The sequence below is a fragment of the Carcharodon carcharias genome, chromosome 21, assembly GCF_017639515.1.
Source record: "Carcharodon carcharias isolate sCarCar2 chromosome 21, sCarCar2.pri, whole genome shotgun sequence".
Classification (NCBI taxonomy): domain Eukaryota; kingdom Metazoa; phylum Chordata; class Chondrichthyes; order Lamniformes; family Lamnidae; genus Carcharodon; species Carcharodon carcharias.
In genome coordinates this window covers 81,463,697-81,477,177 of record NC_054487.1, presented here as the reverse complement: position 1 = coordinate 81,477,177, position 13,481 = coordinate 81,463,697, and the positions used below count along the sequence as shown (strand labels likewise).

General features: G+C 45.7%; 1 protein-coding gene across 8 annotated transcripts in view; it reads left to right on the top strand.

The window, feature by feature from the left end:
- The window catches only part of caps2 (calcyphosine 2), a 48,133-nt gene that overhangs the window by 10,867 nt on the left and 23,785 nt on the right, over positions 1-13,481 (top strand). For 5 of the 8 annotated variants that reach the window (XM_041216228.1, XM_041216225.1, XM_041216227.1 and 2 more), the window contains 5 exons: positions 3,420-3,545; positions 6,563-6,751; positions 8,243-8,365; positions 12,272-12,339; positions 13,095-13,217. In XM_041216228.1, the coding sequence (XP_041072162.1) occupies positions 3,420-3,545; positions 6,563-6,751; positions 8,243-8,365; positions 12,272-12,339; positions 13,095-13,217 (629 nt within the window). The remainder of the gene's footprint in view (positions 1-3,419; positions 3,546-6,562; positions 6,752-8,242; positions 8,366-12,271; positions 12,340-13,094; positions 13,218-13,481) is intronic. The other 3 variants (XM_041216229.1, XM_041216231.1, XM_041216232.1) reach the window with 3 other exon arrangements.

The following is a 13,481-nucleotide window of genomic DNA, read 5'->3' as shown; positions in this document are numbered from 1 at the left end:
TTCCAGGGAGTGTGCATGACTCCTACATTCTCAGTCGGTCACAGATCCCTGGTGTATTCCAGGGTCCTCAGAAGGTAGTAGGGATGGCCCCTCGGGGACAAAGGCTACCTACAAAGGATCTGGCTGATGACAGCCATGCATCGGCCTCAGACTGCAGCAGAGCAGTATAATGAGGCTTGCTGCAACTCGCAACTTGCTGGAGCAGACCATCGGGATGCTGACGATGAGGTTACAGTGTCTGGACCGGTCTGGTGGAGCCCTGCAATACAGTCCACAGCGGGTGTCACGTATCATCATTGCCTGCTGCGCCCTTTACAACCTGGTGCTGCAATGGGGAGATGAGCTGGCTGAGGAGGAGATGGAGGAGCTGGAGGTCTCCTCCGATGAGGAAGACGCCGATGGAGATGAGGGTGAGGAAGTCCTCAAAGGTAGCAATGATGGGAATGAGGCCCTCGCACAGGCCAGATGAAGCAGACACACTCAGGAGACCCTCATAGCTGCTAGATTTGTGGAGGATGATGACGACATGCAGTGAGGAGACCCTGTAGATCCTCATATTGCATCTGTGAATGTTTGACTCCAGTCTGGCTTATGGGAGCACACAAACTCTCTGATAATGATAATGCCCCTGTCATGGAGACACAGTGGAAGCCCTAATAGTTGCTCGATTGCAGGAGGACACTCCATAGATCTTCACATAGCCTCTGAGAATGTCTGACTCCTGTGTGGACCGAGGGCAGTTCGCTTACGTTCTGTGATCAGGGTCATATCATAGAGACGCAGCCACGAAACTTTAGAGGCACCTGATCCTTTGTCTGCCTTCAGTACCCGACCCTTGCAGGAGCACACAGTCAGTGGTCACAGATTCTGAAGAGATGGGGGCCAGTCCCACCTTAAAGGTGTTGAGAGCACACCAAGAGAATGAGGAAACTCTATGTTGCCTGTTCACTACATTCTGGCAGCAATGCTGAACACCGTCGAGGTGCAGGCATCAGTAATATCTTCATCACTTTGGTCTGAAGTTTGCACAAAGCACATGGAAGAAACCCTGGACTGAGACACCTGCCTTTATCTTGTGCAGAAAGATTTCACATCTGAGTGACTAGAACACTGCTCATCAGAACAAGGATCCACAGGCAGGGAGACATTCTTGGGAGTTTATTGACAATAGTGAACAGTATGTAAAAGAGATTAAAACCCGTGCCCAGGCTGTGCAACTACATCTTCTTAACTTTCCTAACCTTGCTGCTTCATCTTGGTGCTCCCCGGACATCCACAGCTGAAGTGGAGGCTGCCTGCGACTCCCTGCCTGTGATGAATTTGGCGGGTGTCCTCTGGAGGGCCAAGACCTGGAGGGCCCTGGCCTGCTTTTAGGGTCCTGCTGTGTGGCAGTGGCATCACCCCTTCCCTCGCCCTGTGGAGCTGGAGCTGCTGAGGTCACAGGAAGAGGGGATTTGGATGGGCTGGACATCCTGGAGTCACCTGAATGGATGGCCTCGGAGGGGGGCTGATCCTCCTCCTTATGGGTGCCCAAGGGCCCCAGGCTGACTCCTTGAGGAGAAGGGGTAGTTGGAGTGAGATTGAGCTGCCCTCCACCCCTCTCACTTATGCACTGTTGGACGCCAACTATGGCATCAGCGATGAGGTTGAGTTCGTGCAGCAGTGCAGGAATGACGTCTTGCACTGAGATCTCCATGGCGGCCGCCACCCTACCAATGTTGACCTCAGTGCACTGGCATGTCGGTGCTATCACCTCAGAGTGAAGGTGGATGGACTCCTCCATCGTGCCTTGCAATCTGAGGAATGCAGCAGACATCCCTTCTTGTTGTTCCCTAGCCTGCCTTTGCGGCTCCAGCCAGTGTGACTTGACCGAGTCCAGAGGCTTGTCATCTGACTTGGACTCAGCAAATTTCTGGCCTCCAGCAGTCCTCCGAGTGCCGGACACCTGGGAAGTTTCTGCCTCTGCCTGCTGTGGATCAGAAAGTGCGATGTGCTCACCAATTTGTGATCCCGAGGCTACTCTAAAGTTAGGTCCCATTGAGGTGTGTGTCTCTGCACTGGTGGAGGGTATGGGTGAGCGCTGTGACAGGACTTCACGGAGCGTGCCTTCAGATTTCTCTTCGGGGCTTGATTGGAAGCCCTGAGTCGTGAACTCCGTTGGCTGTTTCTCAGATGTGCCAGCAGAAACAAGGGACGATACTTAATACATGGCAGTGGCCTGTGAAACAGGACACATCATTCACAGCATGGTTGGCTGATGGATGTTGCACTGTTGGACTCTCACTTGGTAGAGCATCGCCGACCTCACAGGACTGGTTCAAATCGTCGCCGGCCAGCTGGATGGCTTTGTAATCAAAAATGTAACCATGAAGACCTTGATTTCAGGCATTCCTCCACCAGTGTGCGACCACTCCCTCTTGTGTGCCAGCTTGTCCTGCATGAATAGAAATGGAGAAAGTGTAAGCAGGATGCCTGCCAGGCCAGATGATAAGTATGCCTGGTATGTGTGGGTGGTGAGTGGTCCCATGGACGGGTTGAGGACAATGAGGGTGTGTCTGAGAGAGTGAATGGTGATGTGCCTTGAACTGGCAGTGAATGAGGTCCCTCTGAATGTGTAATGGGTTTGTGAGTGTAAGAGTTAAGAGCGTGAGAAGAGTGACTTACCCTGGGGGAACAGAGGAGATCATTCATCCTCTTGCGGTACTGGGTGGCTGCCCTCTTTTCCAGGGTATTGGCGCTGACCACCGCTGCCACTGCCTCCCAAGCCTGGTTGGTCATGCTGTTGCCCATCCTGTGACCAGAGCTGGGGTAGAGGACACCGTGCTGCGTCTCCACAGCGTCCAAAAGGCGTTCCAGTGACGCGTCGCTAAACCCGGGGGCTGCAGTCTTTTTGCCTTTCGTGGACATCTTCCCTGCAGCAGTCGTGGGCTGGAAGCACTGAGAGGTGTGCACGTGGCTGCACTTTAAACATGGCGCCCAGCATGCTGAAGCGGCGAGGTGATGGTGTGGCGTGGCGGGCAAATGAGAGCCCACCTGCCATGGAAACAGTGTGTTTCTCAGGAATGCATAATTAATGAGGTGGGTTTGGGATGATACAGCATCACAGCCGACAGGTTATACGTTTTACTTGCCCACTATTGCACTTAGTGCAAATCTGGGACAATCCTACCCTTGGAGTGAGAGGCAAACCCAGAGCTTCTGGCTGACAGGCAGGGACGCTACCCACTGCACCACAAGACCTCCCCATGGGGGAACTAATGGGTTTTAAATGGAGCTGTTTGAAATATGTCATTCAACACATACAGCTGGCAAATTGGAATAGCAGCAAGATGTTACGATAATTGTTATTTGACCACGTAAATGGAGAGCCTCACTGAGGTTCCTGTTGAGTAATACCAGTGTCAATCTTGTCCTTGCAGAATGATTTATCCTACACACCTGTTATGAAAGAACAGTCTCGCCTAGCGTCTCCGGATTCTACCTCGACTGTTAGCTGGGGTACACCCTTCCCAGCTCCATCTTCCCGTCGCCGGACCTACTGTCAGGTGTGTGTGTGTTACAGGTGTGTGTGTGTTACAGGTGTGTGTGTGTTACAGGTGTGTGTGTGTTACAGGTGTGTGTGTGTTACAGGTGTGTGTGTGTTACAGGTGTGTGTGTGTTACAGGTGTGTGTGTGTTACAGGTGTGTGTGTTACAAGAAGTGGCTGACTGTTCATCAGAGTCTGCACATCACAGTACTTGTTTTAATTGTGAACTGTTCTCACAGTAATAGAATCATAGCATCATATGGCACATTGTGCCTGTGTCAGCTATTTGAAAGATCTATACAGTTAGGCTCTTTCCCATAACCCTGCATATCTTTCTTTCTCAAGCGTACATCCAGTTTCCTTTTTAAAAGTTTCGATTGAATCCAATTCCGCTGCCCTTTCATGCAGTGCATTCCAGATCATAACATGTCACGTTTAAATTTAAAAAATTCTCTTCACCACCACCACCACCACCACACCCACACCCACACACACACACACCGCCACCACCCCCCCCACCGCCCCCAAGATTGTTTGCCATATTACCTTAGACTGACATCATGTGGGTTACTGGCCTTCCTGCTCCCATCAAAACCCTTCATAATTTTGAGTACCTCTCTTAAATCTCCCCTTAACATGGTCTGCTCTAAGGAGAGCAATTCCAGCTTCTCTAGTTTCTCCACATAACTGAAGCCGCTCGTTCCTGGTACCAGTCTCGTAAGTCTCCTCTGCATCCTCTCCAAAGCTTTCACACCCTTTCTGACGGGTGGTGCTCAGAATGGGACATGATTGTGCAGCTGATAGAACCACTGATCAACATGATTGACAGAGAAAAGAATCAGTGATGAATCAATTGAGTGAAGTAAGCGTAAGTATGAACAGTGTGGGTGTGTGCCCTAGCACCCTAATTGAGGCAGGCAGCCTGACAGCTGCCTAAAATGCTGCTAGAAGACTCACCCACCCCCACTTGCCAATCAATATTCAACTGAAGCTGACCCCAGAATATCCACTGGGTTAAATGTGGGGGTGGGAGATGGTGATATCCCAGCCTGATGCGCTTTCACGGAGGAAGGTTATGGAATTTAACACGACTGAAATACAAAAATAACCCAAACCTCCCACCCATGTTTCATAACATGGTTAATAATTGACAGTAAAAGTAATCAGTTAGACTTTTTCTTCAAATAAATGTAGAAATCCATGATTATATTCAGGCAGAATTAATATTTGTAAAATTATAGTATTTCAAACGAAATTATAATTACTAGAAATTTGGTTGCACAAGTGTAAAAATGGTATTCATGTTTTTCTTTCTCTCATTGCTTGGTTAAAACTCTCCGTTGCATTGATTATGTCAATCCAGTTAACGACTCACAGACACGGTGTGGGATTTTCTGACCCTGATAACAGTGGACATCGTCGCGGGCGGGATGGGAACATTTGGAGAGCCGTTAAAAGTCAGTGGCCCTCCCAGATTTTCCCGGCCATCCCGCAATGATGGCCGCTGGCGTCGGGCTGGAAAATCCCGCTTGTGGGGTCGAAGACTAGAAATCCTGTGGCGAGTAACTCACCTCCTGACTTCCCAAAGCCCGTCCACCATCTGCAAGGCGCAAGTCAAGAGTGTGATGGAATACTCTCCGCTTGCCTGGATGAGTGTAGCTCCAACAACACTCAAGAAGCTTGACAAAGTAGTCTGCTTGATTGGCACCCCATCCACCACCTTAAACATTCACTGCCTCCACCACTGATGCACAGTAGCAGCAGTGTGTGTACCATCTACAAGATGCACTGCAGCAACTCACCAAGGTTTCTGAGGCAGCACCTTTCAAATCCATGACCACTGCCATCTAGAAGGACAAGGGCAGCAGACATATGGGAACACCGCCAGCTACAAGTTCCCCTCAAAGCCACTCACCATCCTGACTTGGAAATATATCTGACTTGGAAATATATCGCCGTTCCTTCACTGTCGCTGGGCCAAAATCCTGGAATTCCCTCCCTAACAGCATTGTGGGTGTACCTACACCACATGGACTGCAGCGGTTGAAGAAGGCAGCTCACCACCAGCTTCTCAAGGGCTTATAAGGGATGGGCAATAAATGCTGGCCCAGCCAGCGACGCTCACATCCCATGAACGAATTAAAAGAAAAATGCCACCATTGCAGCTGGGGAATTTAAATTCAGTTCATTAAATAAATCTGGAATAAAAAGCTGGTATCAGTCATGGTGACCATGAAACTACCAGATTGTCATCAAAGCCCTTCTGATTCACTAATGCCATTTGGGAAGGATGTCTGCCTTCCTTGCAGTGGTCTGGCCTATATGTGACTCCAGACCCACAACAATATGGTTGGCTCTGAACTGCCCTCTGAAGTGGCCCAGCAAGCCACTCAGTTGCTCCAGAAACCGCTATGACAGTGTCTCACCACCTCTCAAGGGCAGTTCGGGGTGGGCAATAAGTGCTGGCCTTGCCAGCGATGCGCATATCCTTCAAATGAATAAATAACAAAAGAAAGCATATATTTTCATACTCCCACCCAAATTTGCATGTCACTGAAGTCAGCATAATTCTATGGCCTGTGCATTGGTTATATACTATGATTTTTTTCAATTGTAACATCTGACAGCCAATTTGTACACAGCAAACTCCCACAAACAGCAATGTGACAAAGACCAGATAATCTGTATTTTCATGATGTCGACCGAAGAATAAATATTAGCCAGAAGATCAGGAATAACTCCCCAACTCCTCTTCAAAATGGTGCCATGGGTTATCTTTGCATCCACCTGAGAGGGTAGGTGGGGCCTTGGTTTAATGTCTTATTCCTTACCTCACAGAAATCTATTGATTTCTGTTTTCAGTGCTCCAGTTGTCCAAGTGTCCACAGTGTTTTGCAGGGAGAGAGGTCCAAATTTCTATTATGCTATGTGTGTGAGTGCTGGGGGAAATGATTCCTGATTTCACCCCTGATCTTCATTGCTTCTGCATGTGCATCTTTTGAAAAAGACTATTTTAACTGAATTGTGTGCATTCAGCCGTGTCTGGTAGAAGAGCTGACCATACCTGAGACTTTGCCTGCGCCTTCGGAGAGGTACAAGCTGAAGTACCAGCAGTATGAGGAGGAGATGAAGATGAGTTACAAGCAACACAGCCAGCGAATAACACAGAAGAGCAAAGCAAACTCTTTGCATCAGCAGCCTCCACCAGCCAATCTCCAGATGCAGGTATCTTGCCTAGCTGGGGTAGCAGAAAAATGAAGCTTGCTTTTGACTCAGCGCAGGCTTGTAAAGCTACATCCTCCTGTTTTTTTCTTTCATGGGATGTGGGCATGGTTGGCAAGGCCAACATTTGTTGCCCATCCCTAATTGCTTTTTGCTATTTCAGAATCAACCACATTGCTTTGGGTCTGGAGTCACATGTAGGGCAGATCAGGTAAGGGTGTCAGATTTCCTTCCCTAAAGGGCATTAGTGAACTAGATGGGTTTTTATGACAATTGATGATAGTTGTCATGGTCACCATTACTGAGACTAGCTTTCAATTCTAGATTAATTATTTGAATCTAAAGTGAGATTTGAACCCATGTACCCAGAGCGTTAGCGTGGGCCTCTGGATTACTAGTCCGGTGATATTATCACTATGCCACCATCTCCCACGGAAATGAGAAGCTAGAAACTGTGGAGGTGCAGCTGAGATTTGGGGCTTCATGTGCAGAAATCACTAAGAACTAGTAGACAAGTTTAAAGAACGCTAATGGCACATCAATCTTCATCTCATGGAGAATGGAATACTAGAAGGTGCAAGTTATGCTACTGTCGGATAAAGCTTTGGCTACATATTTTGGAGGTCTGTGTTCAGTTCTAGACACTGCACCTCAACAAGGATATAATTGGCCTTGGATGGGTGCAGCACAGGTTCACCAGTACGATACTGGGGTTGAAAGGGTTAAATTATGAGCGCAGGTTACACAGTCCAGGCTTGCAATCCCTTTGAGTATTGAAGATGACGTTGTGATCTAATTGAGGTGTTTAAGATGATTAAAGGAATTTTTAGGTTAGATACAGAGAAGCTATTTTTTCCAGTGGGAGAGTTCAGTAGAGCCAGGCCATCCAGGGATGATGTCAGGAGGCACTTCTTCACACAAACGGTAGTGGAAATCTAGAACACAGTCCTCTAAAAAGCAGTTCAGGTTAAGGGTTAATTAACAATTTGATTTTTGTTATGTAATGATGTTGAAAGGGAGGTCTTGTTGCGCAGTGGGTAGTGTCCCTACCTTTGGGCTAGAAGTGCTGGGTTCACATCCCACTTCAGGACTTGATGGCCATGGAAGGTTGTGTTCAGAACGTGGCCAAACAAGTTGGTTACCAGCCTGTAAAATCCTTCCAAATACGCCTGATGGCAGGCGGCGAGAGAGAGTTTCCTGGTCAGCCACACTGCAGAAGGCAATGGCAAATCACTGCAGTCCTTTACCAAGCATAATCATGGACTGATCCAGTGGAAATCCATGGTCACCAATACCGTCTTATGGCATGATACCTGAAAGAAGAGGAGGAACAGCATTAAAGAACATGGAACCAAGTTGGGTAAATGGAGTTGGGATACAGATTAGCCGTGATCTAATTGAATGGTAGGACAGGCTCAATGGGACTGAATGGCCTCCTCTTGTTCCTATGGTTTTTGATGATGTATATTTTTTGAATTTCTACATTGTTAAAAGGAATCTCCAGTTGATGAAGTGAGTCCCGAGGGCCTGACTTCCCTTGATGAGAAAGCAATTCAACAGCAATGTTACACCAGCAAACCGTACACCGCGGAGCAAAGCAGGAAGAGGTCGGAAGCCGTGAGTCGGTTGCTATTTTACTTTATTAAAAAAAAACAAACTTACATTTTACTTTCAATTCTTTAGGTCCCCATTGCATTCGTCAGCCAGAAGAGCAAATACATTGAGATAAAAGCAAAATATTGCGGATGCTGGAAATCTGAAACAAAAACAAAAATAGCTGGAAAAACTCAGCAGGTCTGACAGCATCAGATGCTGAGTTTTTCCAGCTATTTTTGTTTTTGGAGCAAATACATTGCCTGTTCTCAGACTGCTGAGTGGCTGTGAGAACACCGCAGTATATTCCCTCTCTCTCCAAGGTTTCTTTGCATTTTGTGGAGAAACACATCCACGACTTGCTCTTTTTAGAGTCTGAAATCCTTACTTTTCCCCCCCTCTTTTTCCCTTCTCTTAATATGATTTTAATAAAGAAATAATGCATTTATGTAGCACCTTTTCTCTCCTCAGGATGTTCGAGAGGGCTTTGCAGCCAATGAATTACTTCTGAAGTATAGCCACCAATGTAACTAATGTGAGAAACGCAGCAGCCAATTTGCAAAAAAAAACAAGGTCCCATGAGCAGCAATGAGGTTACTGACCAGTTAATCTGTTACAGTGGCATGGATTGATGGATAAATGTTGGTCAGGGAGAACTCAAATAAAAACAAAAAATGCTGGAAATACTCAGCAGTTCAGGCAGCATCTGTAGAAAGGAACAGAGTTAACATTTCAGGTCAAGATGACCTTTTATCAGAACTGAAAGAAGATAAAAAATCTTAGCTTTTAAACCAGGGGAAGATGGGAGTTGGGGAGGGGAAGGGGCAGGAAGAACAAGTGGGAAGATCTGTGATAGGACGGGAGAGAAGGAGCGATTAAATAACAAAATATTTAATGATGCAACAGCCAAAGAGAGTGGTAATCAAAAGTTGTGCCCAATGAGGTATGAATGGCCGCATAGCAACTATCTGTATGCAACTTGAAGGGAAAGAAAGAAGACAAAACCAATTCAAAAAGACAAACAAAAGAGAAGAAAAAGATACACAGAAGAAGATAAAGATCTAAAGTTGATGAATTCGACATTACATTCAGAAGGCTGTAGAGTGCTGTCCTGTGTTTCAGTTGAGTTCATGGGATCTTTTGCATTCATCCCAACAGGGAGCTGGGTTTTCATTTAATTGTCTTGTCTAAAGACAGTACCTTCAATGGTGTCTTCTTCAGCTCTCCTTCATTACTGTAGTGAAGTGTGAATTATATGCTCAAGGAGTGGGCCTTGAACCCACGATACACTAACTCAGAAGCTTCTAATTTAGTGAAATATCTTTATTCTGCATTAGCTTGACTCAATGGGTTGCACTGCAGAGACTTGAGCACATAATCTACACTGACACTCAAGTACAGCTCTGAGGGAGTTCTGCACTGCTGGAGGTGCTGTCTTTGGATGAAATGTAAAACGAGGACCCCCTCTGCCTGCTCCCAAGGTTTGATTGGATATTGAAAATCTCATGACTCAGGTCAAAATTATGAAGGTTTTGATAGAGTTAATAAGGAAAAACTATTCCCACTGGCAGGAGGGTTAAGAGGTCATGGATTTAAAGTGATGGGCAAAAGAATCAGAGGGGAGATGAGGAGAAATGTTTTTTATGCAGTGCCTGAAATGGTGGTGGAAGCAGTAATTTTCAAAGGAGAATTGGATAAATACTTAAAGGGGGGAAATTGCAGGGTAATACGGGAAAAGAACAGGTGAGTGGGACTAATTGGATAGGACTTTCAAGATGTCGGCACAGATATCATGGGCCAAATTGTCTCCTTCTATGGTGTATGACTCCAAGAAGAGTAGGGACTTTCCCTCTGCTGCCTGATCACCATGACTCCCTCATATCTTCAACGAGTGACAATAGTCAAAAAGTTACGCATAGCAAACAGAACTGCCCCCACCCACCCACCCACCCACCACCACCACCACCAATGAATTTTGTGGTTCTGTGATTTGCCCTGCAGTGCCTGGTTTGGAGTCTGAGCAACACGGTGAGAATTCAACAACAACAGCTTGTAATTATGGAGTATCTTATGGCCTAGACAGCTGAATGTTCATTGTGAACATTCATTCATCACATTGTGACCAGATTCACAAACATCCATGGTTGCATGAATTCAGCCTGAACCGCCTGACTGGCGCAGCAAAATATCACTGAACTGGGATATTCATCCTGTGGAACTTCTGGTTTAAAATGTTTCCATTTGCAGTAATTATATAAAATGTCCTTGGCAGACAATGGAATGATGGTTTATAACCTGTCTTAAGGAGGAGTTTCCATTTCAAACACGAGTTTCTTAAAACTGCGGAAACACACTTTTCATCATTGATCTCACCACACACTGTCTATCCTGGCTGGAGAGCCTGGAACTAGGAGTCACTGTCTCAGGGTAAGGAGTCAGCCATTTAAGACTCAGATGAAGGAAACTTTCTTCACTCAGAGGGTGGTAAATCTTTGGAACTCTCTACCTCAGAGGGCTGTGGATGTTCTACCATTGAGTATGTTCAAGACCGAGATTGATAGATTTTTGAGTATCAAGAGAATTAAGAGACATGGGGACAGTATGGGAAGACAGAGGTGAGTTGGAAGATCAGCCATGATCTTATTGAATGGCAGAACAGGCTCGAGGGGGCCAAATGGTCTATCTTTGCTCCTATTTCTTATAATATTATTAAGGTAATGGCAGTGTGATTAAAATCAGAGTTGGGGCCAGAATTAGAAGAGCGCAGACATCTCAGAGGGTTGTAGGGCTGGAGGAGGGTGCATGGTTTGGGAGGGGCAAGGGCATGAAGCATTGGAAATGAGAATTTGGAAGTCAACATGTTGCTTAATTGGCAGCTAATGTAGTTCCATGAGCATAGGGGTGATGGATGTATGGGACTTAATGTGAGTTAGGGCACAGGCAGCAGAGGTTTGGATGACCTCAATTTTATAGAGGGTGTAAGTGAGAGGCCAGCTAGGAGTGCATTGGAATAATTAAGTCTTGAGATAACAATGGCCTGATGAGAGTTTCAGCAGTAGGTGAGCTGAGGAAGGGCCGGAATTGAGTTATGTTATGGAGATGGAAATAGTGATGGAGGGGATATGTGCACCATAGGGGTCAAGTAAGATACCAAGGTTACAAGCAGTCTGGTTCAGCCTCAGACAGTTTCCAGGCAGAGGGATGGATTCGGTGGCTCAGGAGCAGAGTTTGTGTTGGGGTCAATGGCTTTGATCTTCCCAGTATATAGTTTGAGAAAATTTGTGCTCATCCAGTACTGGATGTCAGACAAGCAATCTGACAATTTAAAGACAGTGGAGGGTTTGAGAGAGATGGTCGTAAGGTAGAGCTGGGTGTCATCAGGGTACATGTGGAAACTGATGCTGAGCTTTCAGATGATGTCACTGTGAGGCACAAGGGTGGCAAAAAAAGGAAAGCTTGTCAGATTTTTGCTCAGATGTTAAATTGAGGCCTTATCTTCCCTGTTAGTTTATTGTGGAAGATCTCATGGCATTGTTTCAAAGAGGAAGCTGGTGGGCTATCCTGGGTGTCCTGGCTAATATTTATCCCTCGATTAATCTTGCCAGAAACAAATTATCTGATCATTATTACATCGCTGTTTATGGGACCTTGCTGTGCTCAGGTTGGATGCTGCTTTCTTATGGTATCTACTTTTCAAAAGGCTCTGAAAGGCGCTATATAAATGCACGTTCATTCTTGCTTTGAACAGCCTAGTCTATACTCCGTATGTGGCAAAAGCTGGTAAATTTTGGGCCAAATTCTTGACCATTTGGAGAAGGTATGCATGGTTTAGATGCTCAGAATGTAACGTGCAGAACTCAACGTTCACACTGTTAGGTTAGAAATTGAAATCTCTATAAAAATGTGAAATGATTCTAACTTTGTACATAGGAGGATCTTGCTGCGCAGAAGAAAAAACAGGCAGTGGTAGAGCAAGTGTTGGTGGATCAGCTTTCTAGGTAAGTAAGAACAAGACTGACTATCAAAGAGATTCGGGCTAGAATGTTTTTCAGACTAAGGTTTTCTTTTAACTAATAACTATTTTGCTCTATGCTCCATTCACCTTTGGCTACGGTGAAGGAATGGGGTATTTATGCTGCAACGTAATTTAACCCATCTTTTTAAATATATACAGCAATACTTGTGCTGGTACTTTTGAAAGATGAGTTGAAGGAGCTTTACAATGTGCATGAACACTCCAGGGCTCAAATGGGTAACGCATATCTCTTTTATGTGAACTGATATTATATTGGCATTATATTGGAGCAGTAATAGCAAGGTGGTTGGTACTGGTGATTTTTAAAAAATTTATTCATGGGATGTGGGTGTCACTGGCAATAGTCTGTGAGTTGTAGAGGGCAGTGGTATTCCCTGTAATGTTTACTTAGTTGTGCAATATTTTGAAGGTCATTATTTGAATACTTTGGTCTTTTGCAATAGCAATTGGATATTTTGGCTACACAGCCTTCAGCTACCTTGACCCTGTTCTCTGAATTTCCCCCCAAACCTCTTTTTTTTTGTCACTCCCTTCCTTCCCTCAAGATTCATCTATTTCACCAAGCTTCTGTTCACTCCATCTAATCTAACTTTACTTATGGCCATTTATGAAATGATATTACAATGTTTCTTTACGTTAAGGAACTACTTTAACAGAAATTTTTGATGATGAATTACCAGCCTTACTGTACCTCCTGTTCTTTCCCATCCAAAACAGGGCAGTCATCAGTGACCCTGGACAAGATGCAAGCACCACTGATCTGAGTCAGCAGCAAACCTCGCTTCCTGGTCTTGGCTCTGCACCCCTGCGCTTTAGAAATAGAAAACTACACCAAACCAAGTATGTGTTTATGGAATATTTGAAGACCGAATTCAGTTCTTTGTATGTGCAATCATAAATGTTATGCATGGATCTGTGGTAGCACTCTGGCCTCGGAGACAGAAAGCTGTGGGATCAAGCCCCACTCTAGAGACTTGAGCACAACATTTAGGCTGACACGTCAGTGCTGTACTGAGGGAGTTCTGCAGGGAGGTACAGAGGAAACTTTAAACCGAGGTCTCCATCAAACCTCTCAGTTGAATATAAAAGATCCTATGGCCCTAT